This window comes from Trachymyrmex septentrionalis, unplaced genomic scaffold (genome assembly GCF_001594115.1).
Source record: "Trachymyrmex septentrionalis isolate Tsep2-gDNA-1 unplaced genomic scaffold, Tsep1.0 scaffold29, whole genome shotgun sequence".
Lineage (NCBI taxonomy): Eukaryota > Metazoa > Arthropoda > Insecta > Hymenoptera > Formicidae > Trachymyrmex > Trachymyrmex septentrionalis.
Genome location: NW_017305451.1, coordinates 3,202,421 through 3,228,371, shown reverse-complemented (window position 1 = coordinate 3,228,371; position 25,951 = coordinate 3,202,421). Strand labels below are relative to the sequence as shown.

The 25,951-nt window shown below is 35.6% G+C and overlaps 7 protein-coding genes across 17 annotated transcripts in view; 4 read left to right on the top strand and 3 right to left on the bottom strand.

The window, feature by feature from the left end:
- The window catches only part of LOC108749385 (casein kinase I), a 33,043-nt gene extending 30,752 nt beyond the window's left edge, over positions 1-2,291 (bottom strand). For 9 of the 10 annotated variants that reach the window (XM_018488047.1, XM_018488046.1, XM_018488048.1 and 6 more), the window contains exon 1: positions 1,944-2,291. In XM_018488047.1, the coding sequence (XP_018343549.1) occupies positions 1,944-2,178 (235 nt within the window). In that variant the 5' untranslated portion in view covers positions 2,179-2,291. The remainder of the gene's footprint in view (positions 1-1,943) is intronic. The other variant, XM_018488045.1, reaches the window with a different exon arrangement.
- Positions 2,292-4,793: 2,502 nt separating this feature from the next.
- On the top strand, positions 4,794-6,328 carry LOC108749393 (MICOS complex subunit Mic10). The gene is made up of 3 exons (XM_018488061.1): positions 4,794-5,077; positions 5,155-5,202; positions 6,175-6,328. Exons 1-3 carry the CDS (start codon positions 4,999-5,001, stop codon positions 6,303-6,305), a joined length of 258 nt encoding a protein of 85 aa, XP_018343563.1. The 5' UTR covers positions 4,794-4,998; the 3' UTR covers positions 6,306-6,328.
- Positions 6,329-7,025: 697 nt separating this feature from the next.
- Positions 7,026-9,173, bottom strand: LOC108749391 (programmed cell death protein 6). 2 transcript variants are annotated; one of them, XM_018488059.1, is made up of 4 exons: positions 8,936-9,173; positions 8,466-8,572; positions 7,596-7,894; positions 7,026-7,285 (listed from the first exon to the last, which is right to left on the bottom strand). In XM_018488059.1, the coding sequence occupies exons 1-4, from the start codon at positions 8,989-8,991 to the stop codon at positions 7,184-7,186; spliced, it is 564 nt and encodes a 187-aa protein (XP_018343561.1). In that variant the 5' UTR covers positions 8,992-9,173; the 3' UTR covers positions 7,026-7,183. The 2 variants fall into 2 exon arrangements, with proteins under 2 accessions (XP_018343561.1, XP_018343562.1); XM_018488060.1 differs by having other exon boundaries at positions 7,596-7,864; positions 8,936-9,171.
- A 648-nt stretch (positions 9,174-9,821) lies between these two features.
- LOC108749389 (dolichyl-phosphate beta-glucosyltransferase) lies at positions 9,822-12,256 on the bottom strand. Its single transcript, XM_018488057.1, has 5 exons — positions 11,890-12,256; positions 11,474-11,648; positions 10,975-11,171; positions 10,664-10,772; positions 9,822-10,573 (listed from the first exon to the last, which is right to left on the bottom strand). The coding sequence occupies exons 1-5, from the start codon at positions 11,950-11,952 to the stop codon at positions 10,134-10,136; spliced, it is 984 nt and encodes a 327-aa protein (XP_018343559.1). The 5' UTR covers positions 11,953-12,256; the 3' UTR covers positions 9,822-10,133.
- A 1,612-nt stretch (positions 12,257-13,868) lies between these two features.
- On the top strand, positions 13,869-14,659 carry LOC108749394 (cx9C motif-containing protein 4). The gene is made up of 3 exons (XM_018488062.1): positions 13,869-14,052; positions 14,361-14,494; positions 14,620-14,659. The coding sequence occupies exons 1-3, from the start codon at positions 13,995-13,997 to the stop codon at positions 14,635-14,637; spliced, it is 210 nt and encodes a 69-aa protein (XP_018343564.1). The 5' UTR covers positions 13,869-13,994; the 3' UTR covers positions 14,638-14,659.
- An 87-nt stretch (positions 14,660-14,746) lies between these two features.
- Positions 14,747-15,065, top strand: LOC108749395. The gene has a single exon (XM_018488064.1). It carries the CDS (start codon positions 14,851-14,853, stop codon positions 15,046-15,048), a length of 198 nt encoding a protein of 65 aa, XP_018343566.1. The 5' UTR covers positions 14,747-14,850; the 3' UTR covers positions 15,049-15,065.
- Positions 15,066-15,104: 39 nt separating this feature from the next.
- Positions 15,105-16,289, top strand: LOC108749387 (GPI mannosyltransferase 1). The gene has a single exon (XM_018488056.1). It carries the CDS (start codon positions 15,117-15,119, stop codon positions 16,287-16,289), a length of 1,173 nt encoding a protein of 390 aa, XP_018343558.1. The 5' UTR covers positions 15,105-15,116.
- Positions 16,290-25,951: the final 9,662 nt, after the last annotated feature.

The following is a 25,951-nucleotide window of genomic DNA, read 5'->3' as shown; positions in this document are numbered from 1 at the left end:
CGTAAAACTAATTCCGTAAACTACAACCGTCTCGCTATGCTAATTTTTGATTCGAAAAATTATATTTAAAAAATCGAAATTCGAAATGAAAATAGAGCACGTTCTTAGTTGAAAATCGAACGTTTCATTCAAAGAGAATAAAAATAATTCGTACTTGTTCGCGGTTAATAATTATAGTGCATAAGTTTCTCAAAGTTTTTTCAAACCATTATATATTTTTAGTTGAAAATCGAACGTTTAGTTTTATAATTCAAAGGGGATAAAAATAATTCGTACTATTTGTGATAAATAATTATTAGAAGAATAACGATGACGCTTTGTGGGAGGAACATCAATATTTACGGGCTTCCAGTCTACATACACACAGTAGTGTGGAACCGTGTATTATGCCATTCCATGATAATCGGGAGAGCGTTAGCCTCTCCCAATGTTAGAATCATTGTTTTCAACACTCGGCAGACGTCATTAATCATACAAACGCCGCGAGCTCTCTCGAGGGGCTGATAACTTCTAATTTCACCACTGTTACACACAAAAGTGAAGATTGCAATATCTTGGTAAACAATAATTCGATTCACGACTAAAAACGGTGAATGCTGACCACGTGACGGAGATCTAATGTGTCGTTTCGCTCGCTTTTCAACTTGCAAGAATATGAAAAAAGTTTGTGTGCCCTACATCGCTCCTGGCATTGGGAATCGAAATCTTTTTTCGACATAGCTTTTATCTTATTTTCGATTTTAATGAATGTGTACGAATTGAAACCATTATATACACTTTATGTATAAATTCGTAATAAATAAATAATATTAGAAGTTTAAAACATCTTTTTAATTCATTTTATATATACTTCGTATAAATTCGCGATGAGTATTTCAAAACTTTCTTAATTCATAAAATATATTTTATACATAAATTCGTCATAGACAAATAATCCGTACTTTTCATTAAATGGACGAATAAAAATAATTTTTCTAGCGAAAAGATCAGATTAGCGTTGATTTTATTGCGATGCCATTGCGAGACAAGAATTAATTTAATGTAAGTATATATATATATAAAAATACGAAAGAGAACTATGTGATAAAAATATTTTAAGAAAAAATGTTCGACGTAGGCGAATCATTCTGCTATATTACGGAATCAACTGAATCGTTCGTTCGAGAATGAGCTTCATTCATTTGTCTAAATTTATCACGAATTTTCATATATACGATGTTTTTCGCGTAAATAGGTACGAAACGTCTCGCAATTCTCGTGACCTTAATTATAACGGCAGAATGTCTTAATTTGGAATCGATTTTTTTCTCTTTCCGAAAATGTCGAAGAAGGTCATCGTTTACTTTCCACCTTTCGACATTACATATCTTTGTAATTTAAGTCCAATTGCATCAACATTACTTTAATTTTAAGTGAGGCTTAAAACTCTTCTCTTTCTCTCTATCTATCTTTTTCTCGGCTTTATAAAGAGAAAAAGTTTCAAATCTTGCTTAAAGTCAAAGATTAAAGTCAAAGTAACATTGGTGCAATCGGTTCTTAAAGTATTAAAATTGATCAATTAAAATTATGTTGGAGTTTATTTTAAAAATTAACCATAAGAGACAAGATCCCGTTATTTATTCACTCTGCTGAAACACAGTTTGCGGAAACTCCTCTCGCAATTGCTCTCGACAACTGTCGGTATCTCGACGTCTTCGCTGAGGAAAAATCGATCATAATTTTATCAGGAAACCTGCCATTAAGATTAACGTCTCGATGGAACATTCCGCGTACAGAAAACGCTGTTTCGAACGTCAAGGCGGATATTCGAGCGAGACGATAATAGAATATTACGTTTGCATCGTAAATATTTCCTTTTGCTTCTCGGAAAGAGTAGGTTTCGCTCATTTCTTTTTTATGGAAAAAAAAAAAACTGATTCAATAACGCGAGAGGAAGCACTCACCGAGACGAAGCTCCCCGAAGTTTCCACAGCCAATTTTCTTGCCGACCCGGAAGTTCGGGCCGACCATGAGCACGCCGGACGACGAGGTGACGCTGTGCCGGGACGAGTGCACGTTCGACCGGGCGGCATTACCGCTGCCCCTGGAGGTCCGTTTGGCGACCTCCTGGTCACGCTCGGAGCCGCGCGCTCCGAGCTCCTTGTCGCCGCGGTTATCCCTGCCGTCCCGCTTCTGCATCTCGTACCGGCCGTTGTTATCCACGGTTGCGGTGATTTAATTATCGATACACGATCCAACTGCGCGCATACGATTTTCCACCACACTCGCGTCGACAACGACGACAATGACGACGGCGACGGCGACGGCGACGACGACGGCGACGACGACGACGACGACGACGACGGCGACGACGACGGCGACGATGTCAGTTTTGGGTCAATGACGGGGATCGATCCCCGTGCAAGGCATATTCTCTATGCCCTCTGGGAAGAGCGAGGACGACGAAAGGGACGCGACGCGATACAATAGAAGAGAAACGACGGATACAACGCGACACTCACCGCAGTTTCCGCAAGCGGAAAAGGGCACGCGCGGGCGCGGTGTACACCGTTGTAGGGCGCGGAAGGGTAGGACGCACGGGTGGCGGCGACAGGAGAGTGGGAAAGGGGGAGGGAGGGGGGGAGAGAGAGAAAGAGAGAGAGAGGGTGGCTGGCTGGCTGATTGTCAGAGTTCGACGGACGATGCCACCTCACGGGGATCAATCCCCCATGCCAGCCTAACCTCTCAAGCGCGAACGATCTTATCCTTTTCGCTCACCGAGCGTTGTTTAGGTACGATCGACGACACGTAGGACGCGAACGTGGAAGGGCGCGGTGCGTCGCGGCGCGCCGAGGAAGCGTATCTGAGATGCTGTCACTCCTACTCCTTGTTCGCGCCTGGCGCGGCCCGATGGTCGGCAAACGTCACGGCAACAGGAGGAATCGAACGGTCGTTGCGGCGTCGTACGGCGTCGTCGTTCCGGACGATCCCATAGCAATTTCGACCCGTCTCTCACGCCCGGCGGCGGCCGCCGGGATGCCGGGATTGCCGGGTGTCGTAACAATCGACGACAGGAATCGCGCGGCTCACGCTCTGCCGACGCGACGCAGCACGGCATTACCGTGGCGGCGGCGACGGTTGTGACAGTCGTTGTTGCGCACGGTTGTGCCGTTGCCGCTCCTGCTGGTGCTACTGCTGCTGTTGCTGCCGGTAATGCTGGAACTGCTGTAGCCGCGCTTCGCGATCATCGGCTCCTCCATTACGCGCCGCGCGGAGCGCCGCGAGGATTTACCTTCGAGCGAGCGATTTCGAGATTATCGCTGCGCTGCTACCTCGCGGAGTTCACGCTACTCCGATTCCTTGTCGACTCGGCGGCAACTTCACTCGACTCCACTCGACTCCGCGCGCGACTCACGACTCCGTTGGACTCCGTCCGTAGCGCGACTCTCTCCGTTCGCCGATCGCGCCGGACAGGCAACGGTAAGGCGCCGAGATTCCCTAGAGGCCGCACAGGCGCGAATCCCCCGTATTCATATACACCTATACTTTCCTCCCGTCCTCAAATTCGCGCGCGCGTTTCACGACGATGCACCCACGCACCGTGTCAACAGCGTGTGCTCCCGATCGGTTCTGACGCACGCCCGCCTGCACGCCCGCGCGCAAACACACACACACACACACACACATACACACACCCTCACTCTGTTTCTCCCTCTCCTTCTTTCTTTCTTCTCGCCCTCTCTCTCTCTTTATCACTGCCGCCACGACACCGGACTGACCGGACTCGGACTACGAGCGCTCCGCGGATCGCTCCTTCTTTCCTTGACGTCGCGATACTCCCGTGGTGCTCCGCACTGCTCCGCACTGTTCTGCCGGATGTACAGCTGTCACGGCGACGCGCGCGCTCGCGCTCGCGCGTTTTTCTTTGACACGGAGCCGTCCGCGCCGCGCGATTTCGCAACGCACGAACGGTACTCCGTGGACTCGTCCTATCCCCGATCAAACGTCTCGCGAACGACAGGCCAGCGCACCTGCCTCTCGCGTTCAGAGACTTGAGTGAAATGAGTCGCTACGGACACCGGCAGGCCGACCAACCGCTAACGTCACGCTGAACTTGCTCACTATGCAAATTCATGCCTTTGTGGTCGCATTCGCTTTGGTGCTCGCAGTGCTTTAAGTATCTTTTCATCCTTGTCGTTTGGCAAATATTAAACAAGGACAAAATGAGTTTACTAGCTCTGTAAGAGTTAAATAAATGCTGCCCGTAAATAATAATAAAAAATATAATTAAGATAAAACATAAAAATATCTATATTTGTTGCAAATTAAGCGCAGAGATGTTTATTGTCTATTTCTATCAATATAGATTAACTTTAATCTCGATTTAATTTACTGTTTATCCTTCTCTAATTTTCAGAACTAGGAAAAGATAAAAAATAAGTTAAGTCGAGATTAAAGTTAATGTATATTGGTAGAAATGGATTTAATTCATTTAATATCATCCGTGGCGACCGACCAATTGCAGTCAATCGCAGCTATCTGAATTGCGGATTTCACGCTGGCTCGTTCCATTTGTTACTAGAAGTTCTAGTTACAGATGTGAGAGGTGTGAAATGATTTTTTTCTTTCTCTCTTATGATTTGTATATTTTCCTTCTCGAACTGTCTGAATCAACATGACGGATAGAAGGAGAAAACTCGCGCTCCGAGAAATATAGAAACGGAAAAAGATGGAGTTTTCGAATAATATATAGTTGAATATTAACTTAGGTTGGCAGACGTGCGTGAGCAACGCGGTGGCGCGTGATGTCAAAATTCACTTATTTCTAAATGAAAATGTCGACTGGAAAGAGTCCAGTTTCCGCTATTTCCGTCGGCGATTCGTAATTCACGCGACTGCGCGTGCAAACGAGATGGTGTAAAACGGCCGGAGATCAATATGACCGATATTAAGAGACGCACGTGAACTCGTCTAGTTTCATGCGAATGACGTAACAGAAAGTAGCATTATAACACAAAAATGGCCGGCGCCGTGTGGGCCGAGGACGAGATCGGGCGAAAGTGGGATCGCTGCTTCACAGACGCCATCCTTAAGTTCGGTAATTATCGTGATCGAGCTCGCCCGCGGTGATAGATATTACCTTTCATGACGTTACTGACAAATCTCTTTTCTCAGGTGGTGGTGTGATCCTCGGTGGAGTGTTTTCTCTATTTTTCTTCAAAAGTAAGATACATCGCTCCTATGACATAACTGTATTTGTTATTGTAATTGTCGAAGTCAATGGCAAGATACATTCAGGGACACACCTAGATTTGATCCTTTTAACATTAATAATTGTATGCATTTTAAATTTAGTCTATGATATACTCTTCCTGTTTCTCACTTCTTTCTCTCTTATCTTTTTGTCTCATACCCTATTTCTTTGTTTTTTTGTCATTTGAGAGAAAAGTCGACTAACTTGGAAAAGACAAAAAACATGATTGTTAATAAATGGTTACGAGAAGAGAAAAAGACAAGAGATAAAAAACACACACACAAGAAACAGGATACAAAGTATATTGTAGATTAGTCTTTAATCACATATGTGCTTCTTTGTAGAAACATTAATCATCTATGACATCATGTAACTTGAAAGTTATATAGTCGTATATCTCTATCTTTAAGTCTCAACAATTAATCAATGTTCACTATTTATGTAATCTCTTTTTCATGAGCAAAGAGTATCCAGTTAAAAAGAATTAATTGAGCTCTCTGATTCTAAATGAAAGTACAGTTTCTTTTACTTGTATTACAATTTTTACAGAATATTTTTATTTTCTATCAAGAGAATGGTTTTATAGATAAGATTAGTGCTACTTTAATGTATGTCATAATGAGTGATAAATAATGGTGATATACTTGATCATAAGTTAATGGCTGTGTTCAGCATAAAAAGCAATTTTACAATTCTGTTATAAAACATTTTAATATAATTAGTCTTGCTCCTAATTCTACATTGGATCTAAATATATAACCAACCATATTTAAAAAAGCTTACAATGCTGCAAGTTGCTTTTTCCTCTAAATGCAATCAGTATTTAAATTAAAAAATAATTTATAAAAAGAAATTTGAAGAAATCATATAAACTGCCTGTTATCAAATTTCTTTTTCAATTATTATAAAACATATATGGATACACTAAATTCTCTTTATAGGAAGAAAGTGGCCCATTATAACTGGAGGTAGCTTTGGATTAGGTATGGCGTATGCCAATTGCGAGGAAGACATCAATGCATCAATACGTCAACAGAATTCCAGAATTTGTAAATTTGAAGAAAAGAAATAATTAGAACAAATTGTAAAAACAAAATTGAAGTTATTACTAATATAAGAATTATATTCAAATAAACTAAATAACTTTATCACAATAATCTATTGTTTTTGTATATTCGATCTGTATCTTTTAATCTTAAAAAAGTAACATACAATAAATGGCTTTGTAAAAGAAATATATTTCTTGACTATTTATTAACATTACAGTAATATAATTATAGAAAAATACAAGTATGAAGTATCAACAAATATTAATATACATAAATATGTAATATTAAGAAATGTAAGATTTTTCAGCTTTTTTCATCATTGCTTATAATTATTTAAACGCATATTTATACTCATAAATTCTTTCATTATATAATATATGTATATATATAAATAATAGAGTAATGCTGAAAGTCATAGTGCATTCAAAAGTGATGTGCAAACCATAATGATTAGTAATGTTCCGTAATAGATATAATCTATTATAATTGACTTGCATAAACAGATTCTGTTTAATTCTTTCTTTAATTAACACACTTATCACACTTAACACATTTATTTCAGAATTTCCAAAATTTGCTTAACAAAAATTTCACGTTAAAAAGTTTTGTATGAAGTTAAAAAGATTTAAAAATGATAATCAACCAATTATGTGAAGATATTCAAATAAACAAATACGTATTTTAATCTACAATTATATTTTTAATAAACTGTTCATTTGATCACATTTAATACTGTAAAAGAAACGTATAAATAAATATCAATTTTGGAGATTCTGAGGTTTTATATAGTACATGAAAATTCTTGTCTTTATTTGGCATCTTAGTGTATATGCTCAAGTATGGAATATGCTACTAAACGAGCAAAAAAGAAATAAATGTTTGTAGAGTGGCATTGTATAATTTATATCTTAAGATTAAACACCATACCCAAAAATTGTTCGTAGTGAATCGTTATCACGCCATCCAGATCCGTATCCAATCGTCTAAAAGCGCTGGTAAGAGTCTGAAAATATGTAATTATTACATTTTTTAAATTAGAGTTTGAATATTCACAATTATCAGATAAATCATTTTTTAAAATTATAGGCATACATTTTAAATATGTAGGCTCAAAAATATTAGCTTAATTATAACGTTATTTAATTTTTTTAATTGACAAGAATAATTCATTTAAATGTAATTTAACTCATAGATATACAAACCAATTGAGTTTAAATTAAAGCTTCTACATATAAAAGTCAACAGGTATTTTTAAGCAAGGTCATGAGCCACACCCAATGAAATTATTTAGATTGCTTTACAGCTATACTTACATGCAGAACAATACAGCACTGTATAAAGTCATCAAAGTATATTGTACCGTGACCCGCGCGATCGTACTTTCGTATCAGCATGTCAATTATTTGATCACTTAATCGGTACCCAAAGTTTATAAGAGCTGTCTTTAATTCATTGCGATCAATGTTACCGCTATTGTCGCGATCAAACGAGCGGAAACAATTCTCCCAATCGGTCACGTACTTCCACAGTGCTCCAAATTCTTCGAAACTGACAGTACCTATCTGCTTCTTATCAAACATACCTGTAGCAGGATCGGATTTATCAAACATACCTGTGCCAACAAAGCAAGGAACAAAATAATAATAACATCAAAAGACCATGCAAATCAATATATACATAATTTTATAATAATATAGCAAGAACTAAAAAGTGTGCAACATGCTGTGATTTAAAAAAAATTAACAGCATAGTATTCGTAGAAAGAACAATTTTGCTCAAGTATCTAAAAATTTAGCTAGATATAGATATAGACATACATCTGAAAATAATTTTGTTGAACTATCAAAATAATTAAGAAGAAATCTCAAGCATGATGAGTAATGCTACAAAAAGTTTTGACATTCCAGCAATCCATTTGAATAAATGCGCAATTATTTTGATGACTCAACAAAACTATTTTTGAAACTGTATATCTAGCTAAATTTTTTAACGCTTTAGCAAAATTGTTTTTTCCATGAGTTGGAAGTTTTTCTAGCATCAAGCGATAGATATTCAGCCTTCTCCATTTAGAGTATCTACAGAAAAGATGAAAATATTTTAAATATAGAAGAAACTAGATAGAGTAATCTGTGTATTATAAATTCACATGGTCATTTTGAAAATATATTATAAACATGTCATACCAATCATTAGGCGTACAGTTTCAGGATTGAACGGCGTCCATGTACCGTTTGACAAAGCTTGTTGTAGCTCATCAGCACTGATTGCACCAGATCTGTCCTTATCCACCCTGATAAAGTCAAAATCTTTAATTATCAAGTAAATGTGTTACCCAATAACATTACCAAATTTATTCTTTTCAATCTTAAATTTTATTAATGCAGAGATGATTATATAGAGAGTAAAAACAGAATTTCTGTTCTGCATGACAAATTATATCTATTGCAGATATAATAAAACATCAAATCCAAAACTTTTACAAATTAAATTAACAAAACTAAAGACGAGGATTCTCGTCACGCGAGGAAAGCGAGCGCTTGAGAGTACTTAGAAAGGAAAGGTTTATTACAGATAATAATTACAAAATTACATATTTGTTGTATAAAACGTAGAAAAATTATAGAGGACTTTGTAGAACCGGCGGATATCGTACCTCTGGAATACATCCCAAAGAAATTGCTGATTTGGCATCGGCGATATAAAAGACATTTTCGTAAGTAATGTCCCGACGAAATGAGACAATGATACAATATCTTGCACGGTATTGCGTTTGTTAATAATACAGATAAACACACGGGAAAAACGTGATCTTCGACACGTCACTTTCTGCGTCACTTCATAGACAGCTAGACTTAGGAACTTGGTTGGACTCGATTGGGTTGGACTGGGCTGGACTGACCAATGTGGACTAATGTCGTTCTGAATTTTATAGGTGTACTACAATTGCACTTTCCACACTTTAACTTTAAATGAAATAGGCAAGTCTAGCGGGTTACAGGTGGACAATATTGGAGAAAAAAAAAATAAAAATAAAAAATTTAAATATAAGAAATGCAGCTTGATAAAAAATACAATACTGACACATTTATTTTGAAATTATTTTTAGCTATGTTATTTTTTTATGAAGGAATATTCTAGGGAGTTATTAAAAATTTTTGACAGATTTTGAGCTATGCAAGTTCAGCAATGTATATGCGATAGAAGGAAAAATTCTTTTATTTAAAACAATGTCTTTTAATTAATGAAACAAACAATAATTTATAAGAATGTCTGGCAGTCAGTCTGCGTGTTTTGATCAAAATCTGGCATTTACAGAAACATAACTATTATGTGCGACTATTATTTTTAAAACGTTTGAGTTACAAATGCATATGTCTGAAGACATAATTCGTTATAATATAATTAATCCAAAAATTATATTAAAGAGATTTTATAAATAATTATACAATGTTATATGGACTGGATTATCCTATCAAAAGGGCTATTATATATTAAGTCTAAAAAAAGAGACAGGTTAATCACTATTAATTTCTTTCTTTGTCTAGTATTGCATTAGACAAAAATATCAATCTATCTCTTTTTTTTTCATGCCCGGGCTTTAAACATTGTAATGAGCAGTATAGAGTTCACCAAAACTAGAAGAAGTTTAAGTGATCGATAATACTCTCAGTCATTACTATATGTGATAGTCCTTCCATTACTACTACTATATAAAATTTTATATAGATATATTATATTCTATGTATATAATTTCCATGATATTTCATTATAAAAATATTTTTATAAAAGAAATAGGAGACACAGGTCAGTCGAGAGATCTTTAGATAGACTTCATGCGTTAATATTAAGTCCTAATTTTTAAGTTTATTTATCTTCCACGCTCCGATTCTGTATCTAAGCCAGATAAAGAATAGATCTCTGCCCATCTGCAACCAGCTCCAAAACGGTATGATCTTGGAGCCCTCGATCTCCGTCCAGTTTACTGCTATTTCAGTCACGGGAATGTTGAGAGTCTGTGCAATGTAAAGCATTTCTACATCAAATGCCCAGCGTTCGACATGTAGCGCTTCGAATATTGTTTTCGCTGATTTTCTCGTTAAAAGTTTGAATCCACACTGCGTATCTCTAATGCCCCTGACGCACAACAGCCAGACTAAGAAATGAAAGCCGTGCATAAGAAAGAGTCGGAAATAAGATCGTTTGGCAGTTTCTTCTTTTTCCAAATGTGCTCTCGAGCCACATATTACTGCATCGGACGATGCTGTTTTCTCGGGTTTGTTAATGTAATCAACTAAAACCAATTTGTTAAAATTAATAATATTAATATTATAATCAGTAGCTCTATTAGAACCATCAGAATTTTATTCCTTTTTCAACTTACATCCTAAAACATTTATCAGACTCTCATCTAACTTCTTTAAATCGTTAAACTTGGTAGCACCATCTGCATCTGCGAACAATAAAACGCTGCCTCTTGCACTCAGCATACCCTTAAATAAATAAATTCAAATATAATAATTATATTACAATCTAAGACTGACTTATAGTCTACTTGATGCTACAAATAAAGCAATCTTTGATTGGTCAATTAATAAAATTCTCTCTTCTAACTGATCAATTAAACGATTCAAAGCATTTGTTGCATCAAATAGACTGCATCCAAAGCTTTTCAATTTCATTAGAATTACCAACCAGTCTTACAGCTCCACCTTTCCCTCTATTTTTTATAAGGTTTAATACTTTTAAAGTGCTGTATTTTGATGCATAATGATACGCCACGTCAACTGTCTTATCTGTACTGCCATCACTGACTACTATCACTTCATAAGTCAATCCAGACTTCCTACGTTCTTCCAGATACTCCAGACATTCGTCCAACATGGGAGGTACTATTAAATAATAATACAAATATACAAATAAATAATTAATAATATCTATAGATAATACATATGCAATAAATCTTACAAATAATCAAAATTAGGCTTTTGAGATATTAAACAAATATTAAATTGAAAAAACAGGCAATTAAGAGCTTTAATACACGGTAATTGGTATGATTACATTTTCAAACAACACATTTTACATAATTACAATGACTAAATGTTTTAGCTCAATTCAATCTTCAGCAGTCTTGCATAATTTTAAATGCTTGATAAATTATCAGATATATGATTTGATAAATGTATCTTACATCTTTGTTCTTCATTGTAAGCAGGTACAATGACACTAAGTTGCACACTCCAGGGGTCATATAACGAAGGAAACGCTTCCTTTATCTTCGTCTGACAGTTGAAAAAGAATTTTTCGCTTTCATCTCTCGAGATTTTGGGATACCGTTCGCTTGTCACATATATTATTATAAAAAACTAAAACAGATACGTATACTTATGTAAATATATATTTATTTAGAAGGCATTGCATTATAAAAATAATTAATAAAAAAAGATCATATATATATATATATATATATATATATAAAATTATTATTATTATTATTTTGTATAATTGTATAAGATAAAGTTACAAAAAAAGAATTATTCTTAAAATTATTATTTATGACACGTTAGGTATTAAAAAAGATGTAAGTGTAAGATAACCTTAACATACCAAGATTGTTATCAGTACAGCCAACAATACTCCGTAATAGAGTAGACATCCTAATGATAACATTTCAATATAATAAGATACTTAACAATTGGAAAATGAAAAATAAAAGATATATATTGTTAAACATATCTTTCTTTCCATTCCGGTAGTATACGTCACCTAAAAGTAGGGTTGGGTTAGTTAGGTACACATAAATACCTTACGTTTGCATGAAGTTCAAAGCCTATTCTACAATGTGCTGTTTGTTTTCTGCTTCTTGCTTTTTTTCTTCTTTGCAACCGTTTTATTGACAATTATATTTCTTGCTATATACTTCTTGTTTCTTTCAAAGTTCGTTAACTTTTATCTCGGGTGACATAAAACAAAAAACCAGATAAGAAGCAAAAAGACAAGATGAAAAAATAGTAAAAAGTAAAAACCAGGAAACTTGAGTATTCTGACTCATGTTCAGATTCCCACCACGAGTGTTCTCTAGGTGTCATGTCATCCTTGTTTAATGTTCGGTAAATAACTAGGATAGAATAATACCTAGACGGCGGGTGGGAATCTGAACATAACCTAGACTGCGTTCGGAAATCTTACTCGAATGCCTGCCTCCGTGTATCATCCTATCTTTGTTTAACATTGGATGAACATTAAGGATAAAACGATACACGAAACACTCGGGTAATGTTTACGAAACACAGCCCTAATCTTTTTTATTATTTTTAATATAATATAAACTCAATAATCAAATTTCGTGTCCTTTATATTTCAGTGAAAAGTATTTAAAACTCATGTGTATGTGACTAAAGCATAAGTGTAATCGTAGCGCTTGCTAGCATTGCAGTCACCATTCTCACTATTATATTTTATAAGCGTTTTGTATATAAGACAAAGTACAAACATTTATCCATGATCATGAAACACGTGAAATTGAATGTTATTTTTCATAGGTCATATTTTAATTCTTTGTATCTGTAGGCGATATTCATAGTCCGTTCTTATATTTTAAGGTCGTCTGAAAAATAACTATGAATACCGGCCTATATGGTATACATGTGTATTAATAAAACTTATTCAAGAGCGATGAAGCCGACGTAGGACCATAGCCCAATATTAGGTCATTTTAGGTTAGAATAGATATATTTCGTAAGTTTTCTGCGTTTTCTACGTATTCTGCGCGTTTTCTATATTTTACGCGTATCATGCCTGTTCTACAATAGAATCGCAAGTTGTAAGCCGTAAGAAATTGGCCAATCACAGTTAAATGTGAGAAGAATAATCGACTATGATTGGTTAATTTCTTACGGCTTATCGCTTACGATTCTTCTGGGTGCACCCAATAGCTGCGTTTAGCTGACTCAACAGTTGAGTGAGCGCTCGCTGTCATTGGCCTAGTTTCCATCGAAAGTTTAATCTGGATCAGAATGTAAGAACCAACCAACTACAGTCGAATATTCCCCTGCCACAGTCAAACAGGGGAATGCTCGATTATAGTTGGTTGGTTTTTATCCGGTTTAAATTCTCGGTGGAAACTAGGCCACTGATGTATTCTTTTAGAGCATCCAATCAGCATTTTAGATCTGGAAGAATGCATCAATAGCAGCGAACACTCATTCAACTGTTGAATCCGCTGAACGTAGCCTATGACAAAATAATCGATACAATTCTGTATAAAAAAATTTTATGAACATCCAATATTCGCTAATTCTTTTAATTTAATGGAAATATTTGTAACAAAAATAAAATCGAAAGTTATTCGAAAATATATTTTAACAAAAAATAATTTAAAATATATTTGTAAGCAATACCAACAATTTACCGTTTTTAAATGATCTTATCGATTATTGATCTGTTATCGATATTTTCTTAAATTTAAAAAAAGAATTAAGAATTTATTGACATTCTATAAATACAACGAAGGGAACTGTACGTAATTTAAATGAGAAGATAAAAAACCAATTTTTCGTCTTTTTTTAGAAATATTGATAATTTCGCTACAAAAGGATATATAGGACACACGGCATTTCATAGTGACGGTCGAAAGTTACATAAGATTTTACCGTATAGCGCGTGCAACGTGTATTACAATTAATGTAAAGAATATTTAGAAGATACTCTGTATGTCGACGACTGATCCCTGCAAAAAAATTGCATGTAAATTGCAGACCTGCTTGCAAGGTTTGTTTAATTTATCTAATTTAAAGTAAAGAGGAAAGTAAGTTGTTCCTAACCTCTCTTCATAAAATTTAAGCGTTAAATATATAATTAAAAACTTTATTAAATTGATAAATTGCAAAACTTAAAAAGAAACAGAGATAACAGATCCAGATAAATGTACTTTGTATTAATATATGGAATAAAAAATGAAACTGAAACAGGACTTTGACAATTTATATGTGATATTAATGTGATAATAACAAAATAATATAATAAACACTCAAATGTTTATTAGAGTAAGTATGAAATAATGTTTTTCCGTTTTTCAGATAATGTCTTTCAGCCTTCCCGTTGTCAGGATGTACTTGAACAAATAAGAAAATGTTGTATGAAACATTCTGATTCTGCAGTTTGTGATGGTATAAATATCTTGAAACCGTATGAACATAATACTGTAGATTATGTAAGTCTCATATTTGCTTTATTCAAAAATGTAGAATTTTATATTTTATTAGTTAGATGACTATGTATCTTTCAGCAGTTACACAGATTCTATTATAATATTACCTTTTTTTAATATTCTTTCAGCGGAAAGTTATAAGATAAGCAATGCAAAGCGAAGGAAGAAGAAGGCTAACAGTTCCAAAAAGAGGATTTGCACAACGTTATCCACGAAGTGTTATATTCCTGGGTGGAACATTTATGCTATGTATACTATTCAGTAAACCTATTTACGATGTATTTTTCTTTAAACTACCAGAGGACGTTAAACCCGGCAAATCTAAGATTATGACCAAATAAATCTATTTGTGCGAAAGAATGGAGGCTGTAAAAAAAGCGAAGGAGAGATTGAGACAGTATCCGATTCTGTTAGTCCGATGTCAGGAATCGGCGTCGAGGTACGCGTCTTGCGTGTTAGCAAAATCCAATTTAGAAAAGAACGCCTGCGCCGCGGAGTTCAACGAATTGAAAAAATGTCTTGTTAAAGCCGCTGCGAGCAATAATACCAGATTATAAACGAGCTTGAAGATTGATCAGTGGGTTTCTGTGTACTTGATTTTATGCCTTACCTTTAGTCGTACAAGATGATAACTGTGAGACCCGCTAAATTAAATATCTCGTCATTTACGTTGCATTGTTTATTGGCATTTGTTCTACGTTTAGTATTGATACTGTACGCCAATTTTCACGACGAGTATCTCGCAATACCGTACACAGATGTGGATTATAAAGTATTTACTGATGCTGCTAGGCATGTGATAGAACAGAGATCACCGTTTGATCGTCATACTTACCGCTATTCACCATTTCTGGCCTGGCTGTTGACCCCAAATATTATAGTACATAAGGACTTTGGAAAAATCTTGTTTTCTGTTGTAGATATATTAATTGGGGTCCTAATTAAAAATATTGTCGCTCGACAGAGATGTAATGAGACTGTGAAACATTACTGCGCGCTCCTATGGCTTTATAATCCGTTAACGTTAGTGATCTCAACGAGAGGTAACGCAGATTCATTGGCAGTTCTTTTAGTCGCACTCACATTGGATTTGTTACAGAGAAACAAAATTGTATTGGCTGGATTATTACATGGAATATCTGTACATTTCAGATTGTATCCATTAATGTTCAGTTTGCCTATGTTTTTATCTCTATGTAAAGGTAATCGTTTCCTGCCGAACAGGGATCAATGGAAACTTGTGCTGAGTTGCGTATTGTCGATTGTTACACTGACAGTCACGGGTTATCGCCTGTATGGCTTTAAATTTTTGTATGAGAGTTTTATATATCATTTAGTACGTAAAGATGCAAGGCATAATTTTTCCGTGTATTTTTACATGTTCTATTTATCTGCTAATCAATCACAGGATATAATTCAGAAGATCCTTACATTTTTGCCGCAATTATTATTGTTGTTGATGTCGTCATATTATTATTCAGAAAAATCCAAGTTACCATTTGCTATGTTTGTCCAGGCGATGATCGCTGTGATATATAATCCGGTGATAACTTCCCAATATTTCTTCTGGTTTCTGTCTCTGTTACCTCTGTGTTTACCAAATATCGAAATGAATCTGCGTAGGGGAATATGTTTAGCGTGTTCTTGGATCTTAAGCCAAACTATTTGGTTGTTAACAGCTTATTTACTAGAATTCCAAAGTTTTAATTCGTTTTTCTTTCTTTGGATATCTGGTCTTCTATTTTTTGCTGTTAACGTAAAAGTTTTAGTAGAAATTATTTATCATTATAAAAGTTAGTTATAACTATATAACTTTTATCACAATAGATAGAATTAATCTGTACATTAAAAATGAATGACTTAAAAAGTATGTCCAGAGAAATCTTACATATGAATTATATCTTTGACGAATGTATGGCATAAAATAAATGCACAATCAGTTATAACTTAAAAATGAATTATATAGAATTATATTTTGGTGTTTAAATGTGAATGTACAGAATGTCAAAATTACAATTTTAAATTTCGTTTATGAATTCTTTGCACAAATTGATCTTTATTGAGCCAGATAGATGTCATTTATTTTTGTACTTTATGAAATTTTCATTAAGTGAGCACGATGAGTTTGTCTGAGAAAAGATTTATAAAACTATTTATAAAACTTCCTTCTTCGAATTTTTAATACAACATTAGAATTTTACAGTTGTAATTTTGTGACATCCCGTACTATTAAATTCTTGGAAAATACCTAGGGTAGCAGATAGTGGATTGTTCAAAAAACTTGAATTTATTTAAGTTTTAATAAAAAAGCACATATTATCTACAAGTCTGATTATTTATAAAGTATCACTTTCATTATTCTACGCGGTACTTATATCGGCGTTAAAAATATCAGACGAGTTATAATGATTCTTAATTTTATTCTTTTGCAGGAATACAAAATACTTATTTACAGATAGCTTCGTAAAGTAATAGTGGTAGATTCTGAAAAGGAATGTAGATATATTAGTAATAATACAATAATCGTAAATCTTACTATAGTAATCTAGATTAATTGTGAGCAAGAGCATCTCTTGGATCCGAGAGATTTCTTTATCGATTCGATTGTTCTAAGCTGCTAAATATCATGACAGTAATATTATTGGGTCATTTCTTGTCTTGATTGCACGAGTGATGGTATGCAAATATTTGCATTAAATTTAAATTTTTCTGCCATCGCAGTCTATCCGTGTGATTATCCGTGGAGATATTTGACACGTACACATAAAAAAAAGATGCCTGAGAAATATCGAATTACTTTTATCTAAATGTATCTCTGCCGACTTTTAAATAAAGAAGAAGGGAATCGTGTTACATCACTATTTTCGAATATAACTACATTTGATTTACGTAGAGGTGTCGAATCGATTTCCTTAGGTTATTCCATAGAAACGTGCATTTTTCGGCGAATTTTTTTAGCGACACGAAATGGCCCAATGGATACGAGTCGAAAGTAAAAGGAAAAAACCGAAATAGATCTTCTCTTTTATATAACTACGGGTCTTTTTACGGCGGGGATGATGATGAAGTGCAACATATAAAAATAGCATTATTTTCTTTCATTGCTTTCGTTACAGTTTGCTCAACTGTGTGCTATATGAAGTAATCTATTTTATTTGTTCTCTTTCTCTCTTTCTTGAAACGGATACACACGACTGATCTTCGTCAAACGCCTGCGCGGAACGTTTGTACGGAGATCAGTCTGGATAACATCAGGGGAAGAGGGGCGAAGTTCCGGGTCACGCAGAGAATGAAAGTACAGGCCACCGCGATCGAAGCGATAAAAATTATAAATAATCTCCATCTTGGCCGCGCGGCCCGGAAGTTACCCCCCGGAGAAAATGTTTTACATTATTCACAAACCGATCCACCGTCTCGTTAAGCCTTCCCTGAAAGAAAAATCATTGATAGAAAGGAATCGTACGTGATTATGTAAGATATAAAAGACTATACTTGGACGAATACGGGAACGAAAGTCCGAGGTACATACAAGTACTAAGTAAGGAAAGTGTAAATTCGTCTTTCGCACAAACCCAAACACTTTAAGAAAAAAAAAAAAAAAAGAAAAAAAAAACCAGGAGCGTGCCATTCAAGAATAAAGCGATTGGCGTAGCAAATTTCTTTGTTTTTTTATAGCATATTAATCTCGATCAAAAACTTCGAACGAAAACTTCGTGGATGCGAAACATTTCGTAAATTTTTTTTTCTTTCCCGATACCCTTCTATGAGAAATTTTGGGCCGAGCAGGATAATTGTGGCACTAAGTTAAATATCGCAACAATTTCCGAGAATAGAGAGACAAATGATAAATCGTCGCTTTATCAAAAGAATTTCCTGACACGAAGCATCGTCGTTATTCTCAGTGACTTTATGATTATTATTGCTCTTATTGTTGCTACGTCACTATTATCCTAGTGTCACAATTACTCCGCTTGACCCTACACGCCGATACTAAATAGAATGGGTGCACCGATGCGTACGTTAATGTGCTCTTTTAAGAAAGACGGCTGGCTCGGGGTTGCTCCTAGCATTTTCTTTGCAACGATGCAACGTTGGTCGCACAAAGATTACCTTGTTTCATCTCGGCCTTGCACAAAATGAGAAACATGTACAACGTTACGCGGAAACGAGATACGATGTAATTTCCAATATATCGACGCATCGATAATTGCGCACTGAATAAGGGAGCATAAAAAAAAATAGCGTGCTGCAATATCAGAGGTATGAGTCAAGAAAAAATATGATACGAGAACGAAGGGAAACGTCAGACTAACGGGGGACTATGTTATGGCAAATATTTAATAAAATATAATAACATCGGTGATATATGTATAGGTATATATATATACACATTACAGTCTACGGAAACATAAGATAAACGGCACTACATTCGCTTAACGATAAGTACGTAAATGGATTACAAATAACAAAATAATAATAATAATAATAATAATTACTATATAATTATCTTGCACGAAAAATGCGATCACCAATAAGAGATAAAATGTACATCATGATAAAATAGATTGTATATATATATATATATTTATATTTTTCAAGTTATAAAATCGTATTGCTAGTAAAAATTGCGTTTTTTTTAACACATTTCTAGATATTATATTTCCAAAATCTGTGATTGGTGCAACTAAAAAGGTTCGTATATATGTTAATAAATATACGAAAAAGACATATTTACTTTAATTATATATAACGATAATAATTAATTGACAAAAATTAGCAGTATTTTCAAAGATATTGACAATAAAATTTTTTAAGCACTCTGATAAAATATGGATAATTGACCTCACTGTATCTTTATCTTATACTTGTATGAAAAGAAGAAGACACGATTTATCAGATAAAGTAAAAATATCTTGTTTTGGAAAGTTCGAAAAGTTAATTAAAAATTTCATAAAAAGAATAAATACATTGAGTTACACCAGTCTCATATACGGAAGTATAATATGCGTGTGTAAAAAGGAATAATTAATAATAAAAGTAATTAAAGCACTCGGTGAACGTGCACACAAATCATGCGACCACGTACAGGACGTAATTGAAATAATACACATGTAATGTAACGTAAAATAAAATTTCTTTGGCTTTTTACACGATTGAAAAGAAATACGCTCCGCGTAAATGTATGAGGGTGTATCAGAAATTGCGCATATCCTCCCGACGATAATTCTTTTTTTTTTGCGAGGCTGAAATTGATTATTTCTTTTTTGCACAGAAAAGATTGAATTGCACGTCGTTATCTATCACAAATATGCGTTTTCAACACGTAAACGTTATTCAGCTTTCAAATTTTTGTCAGAGTTAAAAATCAAGTGAAAGATTTTTTTTTTAACCATTTGCTATCCATTCTCTCACGCTTGAAGCTGAATTCGTCAGAAATCTCTGTTTGACAAGGGACTTCTGATACAGCTTACGTTATTTACATCGTTGCAAATCGTGCTTTGTCCTCACTCGTGCATAAGACAAATAAGATAGAGATTTCGCCACGTGAGAAAAAAAAAAGATGGATAAGCCAAGGGGAATGATGGGGATGATATTTGTATCGGCTCTACCGTGCTAGAAATATGAAAAATCGAAAGTAAACAGGTCGTAATATTTTTGTACTTACACTCTTACGGTAATATCATGCGCGTGTCGAATAAAAAAATGCGATTACACGGCCACGATCGGATTCTCGAGACCTCGTTACAGTGAAACGAATGAAAAACCGTGATGTACATTTAGCTACACTGGGATGAAGAATTATTGGCACACTGTCATATCGAAATAGATTGACCACTTTGCGTTGTAATAAAGTACTCAGACTCACCCACGCATTAGGGAGTTTTTTGCAGTAACGCGCCGTTGGATATATACGGTAAGCACTTCAACGTGTACCACGCACGGTGCGGGACAGTTACGAATCGCTATGGCAATTTTTATCTTACACTTATATGTCGTCATTCACTGTACATGCAATCCGTAGATTAGCGTTTAATCAGGGATGTAAAACCGGTATAATCTCGCTCGGTTTACGTTTCGATGCTCTGTCTTGACATAGAAATCAAAGTAGCCGAGTGTTACGTACCGATTTACAATCCTATACCGAAGGCGCGCTATTGCAAAGGAAAAAAAAAAAAAAAAAAAAAATGTTTCACTCTTTCATCCCTTTCACACTTAACGCGCTCTCATTCGTTCATTTTTCCCTTTCTCTTTTTCGTACGCGCGTTTCTTTTTTTAACGGAAGATCTTGTGCGGACATTGCGTGTATAATCTCTGACGGCGTCACTCGCGCCCTTTGTTCTCTTTTTTTCTTTTAATGCTACAGGTACATGCGAGGAATTCGGAATTCAATCTTAATTTAATCGATAGCGGTAATTGCAATCGAGGCTTCGCGATACGAACGAGTAATGGACATGATATGTTACATGCGTTCGAGCGTGTTGTCTGACGTACTTTTAATTGGACGCACGTCATTTCAAAATGAAATTTATCCTCACGCTAAACGTGTACGGAAATCACGCGATTTGATTGTAGAGTTCGACATTGAAAAAAATCTAAAAAAAATCTTTCATCTTCGGTTTCTTTTCGATGAAAAGTTTTTTTCACGCTGATAAATAATATTGCGATGCAAATGCATTGTTTTCAGTCTGTAATGGAATTAATATGTAATTTTCAACGAATTTTTTTTGTGCGATTTCGCACAATATGTTGACGAAGAAACTTGGTCGAATAGAATTGACTATCTAAAATTAATATTAAATTCTGCGATTTATATGTGTGTCAAAATGAGAAAGAGGAAATCTTATACTTATTTGTGTGTCAGGTTGGTGTTGGTTTTAAGTCGCCTTCGAATTACTATCATAATGATAATTTTGTTATTGATATATGTTTCAAGATTTAATCTCCGTTAATTGTCCAGTCATTGTAATAAGAATTAATTGATCGACGTGAGTTATCAGTTCAGAAATGTGGTCGGCGAGCTTGATCCAAAAAGAAGGATCATTTCTCAAAGTTTACTCGCGTCACCGATACTTCTAACAAAAGTTCTTGTACTCGAGTAAAATGACGTGTCATCTTATATATACGATTATGTTTCTGCGTTCACGGCGAAATTTTATTTCGTAAATTACCATTGATTGCCATTAAATCGATAATACCGTATAATAATCGCTACAATAAATATCGCTAATATCAGCGTTTAAATACATAGTGGATATGTTTCGCGATGTGTAAATTATGAGATTCGAGGGTGCTTTAGTTGAATGTCGGCGTCGGATCACGGTACAAGAATTCTTTTGTACCCTTACGTGGCAATTTATCAATCTATTTGTGCATCCTTGCATTGATGGGAATGCGCTTATTAATTTTCATTGATTCAGTTTCTCCGATATGAGCCTTCCATTTAAATAATTATTTCTGTGATTTATTCAACATATTGGTTGCGTAAAGAAATCTCATTAAAATGTATTATATTTCAATAGGAAGATCACGACTAACTAGTAAAAGAAATTAATGTTTTATTTAGAGGAATAAGTATTGGTATCAAAGTTGAAAAATACATAGTGAATCAGAAGAATCTTCAAACGGCATTTAATTTATGATCATTCTCGTAGAGAATGAAAGAAACATTTAATGTAGCAAACCACTGCGACCGATCTTTTTCGCTCCTAATAATTTCTTTTTCTGCGAGTTTTCCTGACTGATTTCGGAATAATGTTTTTTTTTTTTTCATTATTGCCCTACTTCTGTATGACGTATTGCGAAGTAAACAAAATGACAGCAACAGATCGACGTCGGTTACTTGTTCCCGAGTATACACGAGAGTGTTTCGAATGTTATTAAAATGCAATAAATTACGTCGAATGCGTAATCAATTTGACAGATCTGATTTCTCTTGAAAAATGATCATAGTATACGCACACACATATATGCACGTACACACACCCACACACACACACCCACCCACTCACCCCTACACACACACGCATGCACGCACGGAAGATACGTAACATAGATTTTTCGCAGATGGCTACTCTCTCTCTCTCTCTTAAATTCCATTTTCCCTTCCTCTAACAGTGGCGGTCGCGAGAAGACCGCGGAAGAAATTTAATATCTTCTTTTTCTTTTCGGCAAAAAGATCTCTTGTCGCGGAAATAAACGCGTTCCTCCTGGTAATTGAGCGAAAGTGATCATTCTGAATCGGGACTCGCACTTTTAAAACGATCGCGCCCACCCAAGAACACGTCAAGTCAAGAGAAAATCAAAATGACTTTATTTTGACGTCATAAAAATCAAAATAATGATTTTTTTTTGTTACAAAATTTGACTATTTATTAACGTCAAAAATTAAAATAAAGTTATTTTGATTTTTTATTGATTTTTGTGTGTTCCTTGAGCGAAGAGCACATCAAGTCAAGGAAAAGTCAAAATGACTTTATTTTAACATCATGAGAGTCAAAATGATGATTCTTGGTTACAAAATTTGACTGTTTTATTGACGTTAAGAATCGAAATAAAGTCATTGTAATTTTTGGTTTGACTTTTGAGTGCATCCCGCCGCCGCGAAATACCAAACACGTCGATGTTGAATGACGCGTGCGACGACGACGTCGTTTTCTTTCCGATTGATTCACGTAGACGCACGTTACGTTCCATATACGTTCTGAGAAAAAGCTCAACATCGAGAAAAATATGGGGATATATATTATCTCCTATGTGTGTCGTTCAGTCGAATTCGAAATAGATTATATTCATGTAATCCACTGCTACGTTACGTAGCTCGCAGTAGCACGCAAAGAGAGCGCTCATTCTCTAAAAAGTCACTTTCCCATTCACGAATCTCTTAGCCGACTCGGCCCTTTTTAATACTCGCGACTTTTTAAGATAGGGCAAAGTCGGACGTCATTACCCTAGAAAGGCATACTCGTCATATTTTTGACGAGTTCAGTCCGGTTCTTTTAACTCTTCAACACATCGCATTTACTGATTTCATTTACATTTTAATTAATTTGATCCTCTCGACGTCTAGCATATTTATGCAGTCGTAGCGTATAACTTTTGAAACCTACTAAAAGAGCTATGAAATTTATATACCGTGCATTTTATGCAGTAATCAGAAGTTCGAAATATCATACAAGTCGCAAAATTATGAGACTTTGGCGTTAAAGGATCGCTCATATCTATTAAAAAGATTACGAAAATATATAATTTGGAACTCATGTAATAGTGACAATGGATTTTCGTCATTTTTATCTTCTGAATGGAGAAACGAAATTATATATATTAATAAGTCTAAATGTAGACAAATGAAATTATACAAAAGTGTGAGTTAAATTCCGATATACTATGTATGCCGCTCTAAGATATTGTTCCGATACCAGGATAAATTATTTACAGTTTTTTCGACCTGATTTGAAACGTGCTCTACGATCGCACGAAACGCGGCTGTACGATGAGAACGAATAAAAACGACCGAGCCGGCGGATAAACTTTGCGTAATAGTAGTAATAGGCCATAATTCCTAATCGTAAAGTATGAAAAGTATCAACAAATTTGAAAAATCCTCGTCCACCCCCTTAGGCAATTATCGTCTTTCGTTATGCGAACGTTATCGCTCGCGTTTCGCTAAAGTGAAACCGTCTCTTACATTGCCTAGGAAATTTGACTTTACAACAACGCGATCGCGCCATCGCGCTTACACCCATTTCCCGCGTTCCTTGACTAAAGGCGAAGAAATTGATATAATTCAATTAATAATTGACAGATAACCAATTAATACGTATAGGATGGTCCTACGGCAGAAAAGGCGTAAACTCCTAAGATTTAAACGACATAAACTTTTTCTAATTTTAACATCGCCACACGGACCATCCAGTACATTGATTGTAGTTACTTCTCGCGTGTATACCTCTTTAATCTACATTTTTTCTCTTTTTTTTTTTCTCTTTGTTATAATAGAAATCGTATGTAACTTCTGTATGTATAACTTCTCGTTACCAAATGCATCTACGATGAATTTACCCGGATGATTTCCTTTTGCCTCATCCATCGTCTGTACATTCGGCAGTCGAGAGTACCACTTGCAAGCACGATACTTATATATGCATTATTCACCATTCCGCGCGCACACAGTGCCGTCATGTGCGCGCCCCACAAACTGAAGATCCCGAAATCTTAAATAGTTAACAGTAACATCGGCGTGAACATTGTACAGAATGATCGAATGATGCACGAGAAGCGAAACCTCGGATGGATGATTCGCGATGGATGAATCCCTGTCAACGGCCCGCATCGATGATTTAACAACGCGTCGACGAAATCGCAATTAACTGTCATTCACGCGAAGTTGAAAAAATTCTACCGTACATTCTATCGTCCTCGAAGGCGAAAGTCTTAATTAAAATATCGCGGCTTTTTTTTCTACTTGCTCTCAGTAAGTCGAAAGTTTGTGTTGTCGGCATGTAGGAGGTAAAAAAAAAAAAAAAAGAACGACACGTTAATCCGATATAACGAGAAAGAAGGTAATTTCAATTAATAATTTAATAATAAGTAGTAAAGGTCTGATGGTTGCTGTGTTTTTCCACGTAAACGACAGTTAAGAAGGATGTTAATTCGGTGCGTTAATATTAAATTAAAGCCTTCGTTAAAGCCTTGCTTAGGTCATGACTTCGACGACGCGTTTTTTGTTTCGAGAGGAAAAAGTCACCGTCATTATTAGGAGATAAGCCGTGTAATTTTTCGTTCAATCTGCAAAGCCCTTTCACCAGAGAGAGAGACGCGGCTGATGTCCTTTCGAATGAACGGAAACTCTGTCCTTTGAGGGCGAAACATTCGTCACGAGGCGCCCCTCATAAAGTGAAGTATGTATGCACATAGTGGTGTCACAGTTACAAAACTAACTAAATCTTACGAGATACGGTGAGCAATAATTCCAGATATGTACAGAAGTGTTATGTTACAGACGTTACGATATAAAGGTATCTCCTCGACGACGCGAATGCGAATTCGCATTCGCGATCGTCGGAATTTTAGCTCCTCAACGTGCGACGATCGGTATCGTTTAATAATAATTTCGACCCTTCCCTCTCGACAGTAATACGAATCGTCTCGAGGATTCCTCTCGCGCGGATTTAATCGTTATCCTTACGACGCAGGATACGCGCGTACGGCCCAGTCTGTAGTGTGCAGCCTTCGATTTTTGAAATTGTCTTAATAATTGATAGGCTACCCTGTTTCGTTATCATTATGAATGGTATCCTTTATGTCCGCTCTATACATCACGACGTAGTATTTTTCAGGATACATTTTTCTCGGTCGCACTATAATAAATCGAGGATCGCTCGCGCTATTGATCGTTCCCGAGTATCGGCGGATGTAAGATCAGGAGACGTGATTTGATAAGTCGCGCTCTTTGTAAATTTT

Coding starts and splice junctions, on each gene's coding strand:
- LOC108749387 (XM_018488056.1), top strand. CDS start 15,117: ATGATAACTGTGAGACCCGCTAAATTAAATATCTCGTCATTTACGTTG.
- LOC108749395 (XM_018488064.1), top strand. CDS start 14,851: ATGGAGGCTGTAAAAAAAGCGAAGGAGAGATTGAGACAGTATCCGATT.
- LOC108749391 (XM_018488059.1), bottom strand. CDS start 8,991: ATGTCTTTTATATCGCCGATGCCAAATCAGCAATTTCTTTGGGATGTA. Junction 7,895..8,465: donor AACTGTACGCCTAATGATTG/GTATGACATGTT, acceptor TTGTTGGCACAG/GTATGTTTGATAAATCCGAT. Junction 7,286..7,595: donor AGTGCTGTATTGTTCTGCAT/GTAAGTATAGCT, acceptor ACATATTTTCAG/ACTCTTACCAGCGCTTTTAG.
- LOC108749389 (XM_018488057.1), bottom strand. CDS start 11,952: ATGTTATCATTAGGATGTCTACTCTATTACGGAGTATTGTTGGCTGTA. Junction 11,649..11,889: donor CTGTACTGATAACAATCTTG/GTATGTTAAGGT, acceptor TATCTGTTTTAG/TTTTTTATAATAATATATGT. Junction 10,574..10,663: donor TCTGATAAATGTTTTAGGAT/GTAAGTTGAAAA, acceptor AATTGGTTTTAG/TTGATTACATTAACAAACCC.
- LOC108749393 (XM_018488061.1), top strand. CDS start 4,999: ATGGCCGGCGCCGTGTGGGCCGAGGACGAGATCGGGCGAAAGTGGGAT. Junction 5,078..5,154: donor AGACGCCATCCTTAAGTTCG/GTAATTATCGTG, acceptor CTCTTTTCTCAG/GTGGTGGTGTGATCCTCGGT. Junction 5,203..6,174: donor TTCTCTATTTTTCTTCAAAA/GTAAGATACATC, acceptor TTCTCTTTATAG/GAAGAAAGTGGCCCATTATA.
- LOC108749394 (XM_018488062.1), top strand. CDS start 13,995: ATGTCGACGACTGATCCCTGCAAAAAAATTGCATGTAAATTGCAGACC. Junction 14,053..14,360: donor ATTGCAGACCTGCTTGCAAG/GTTTGTTTAATT, acceptor TCCGTTTTTCAG/ATAATGTCTTTCAGCCTTCC.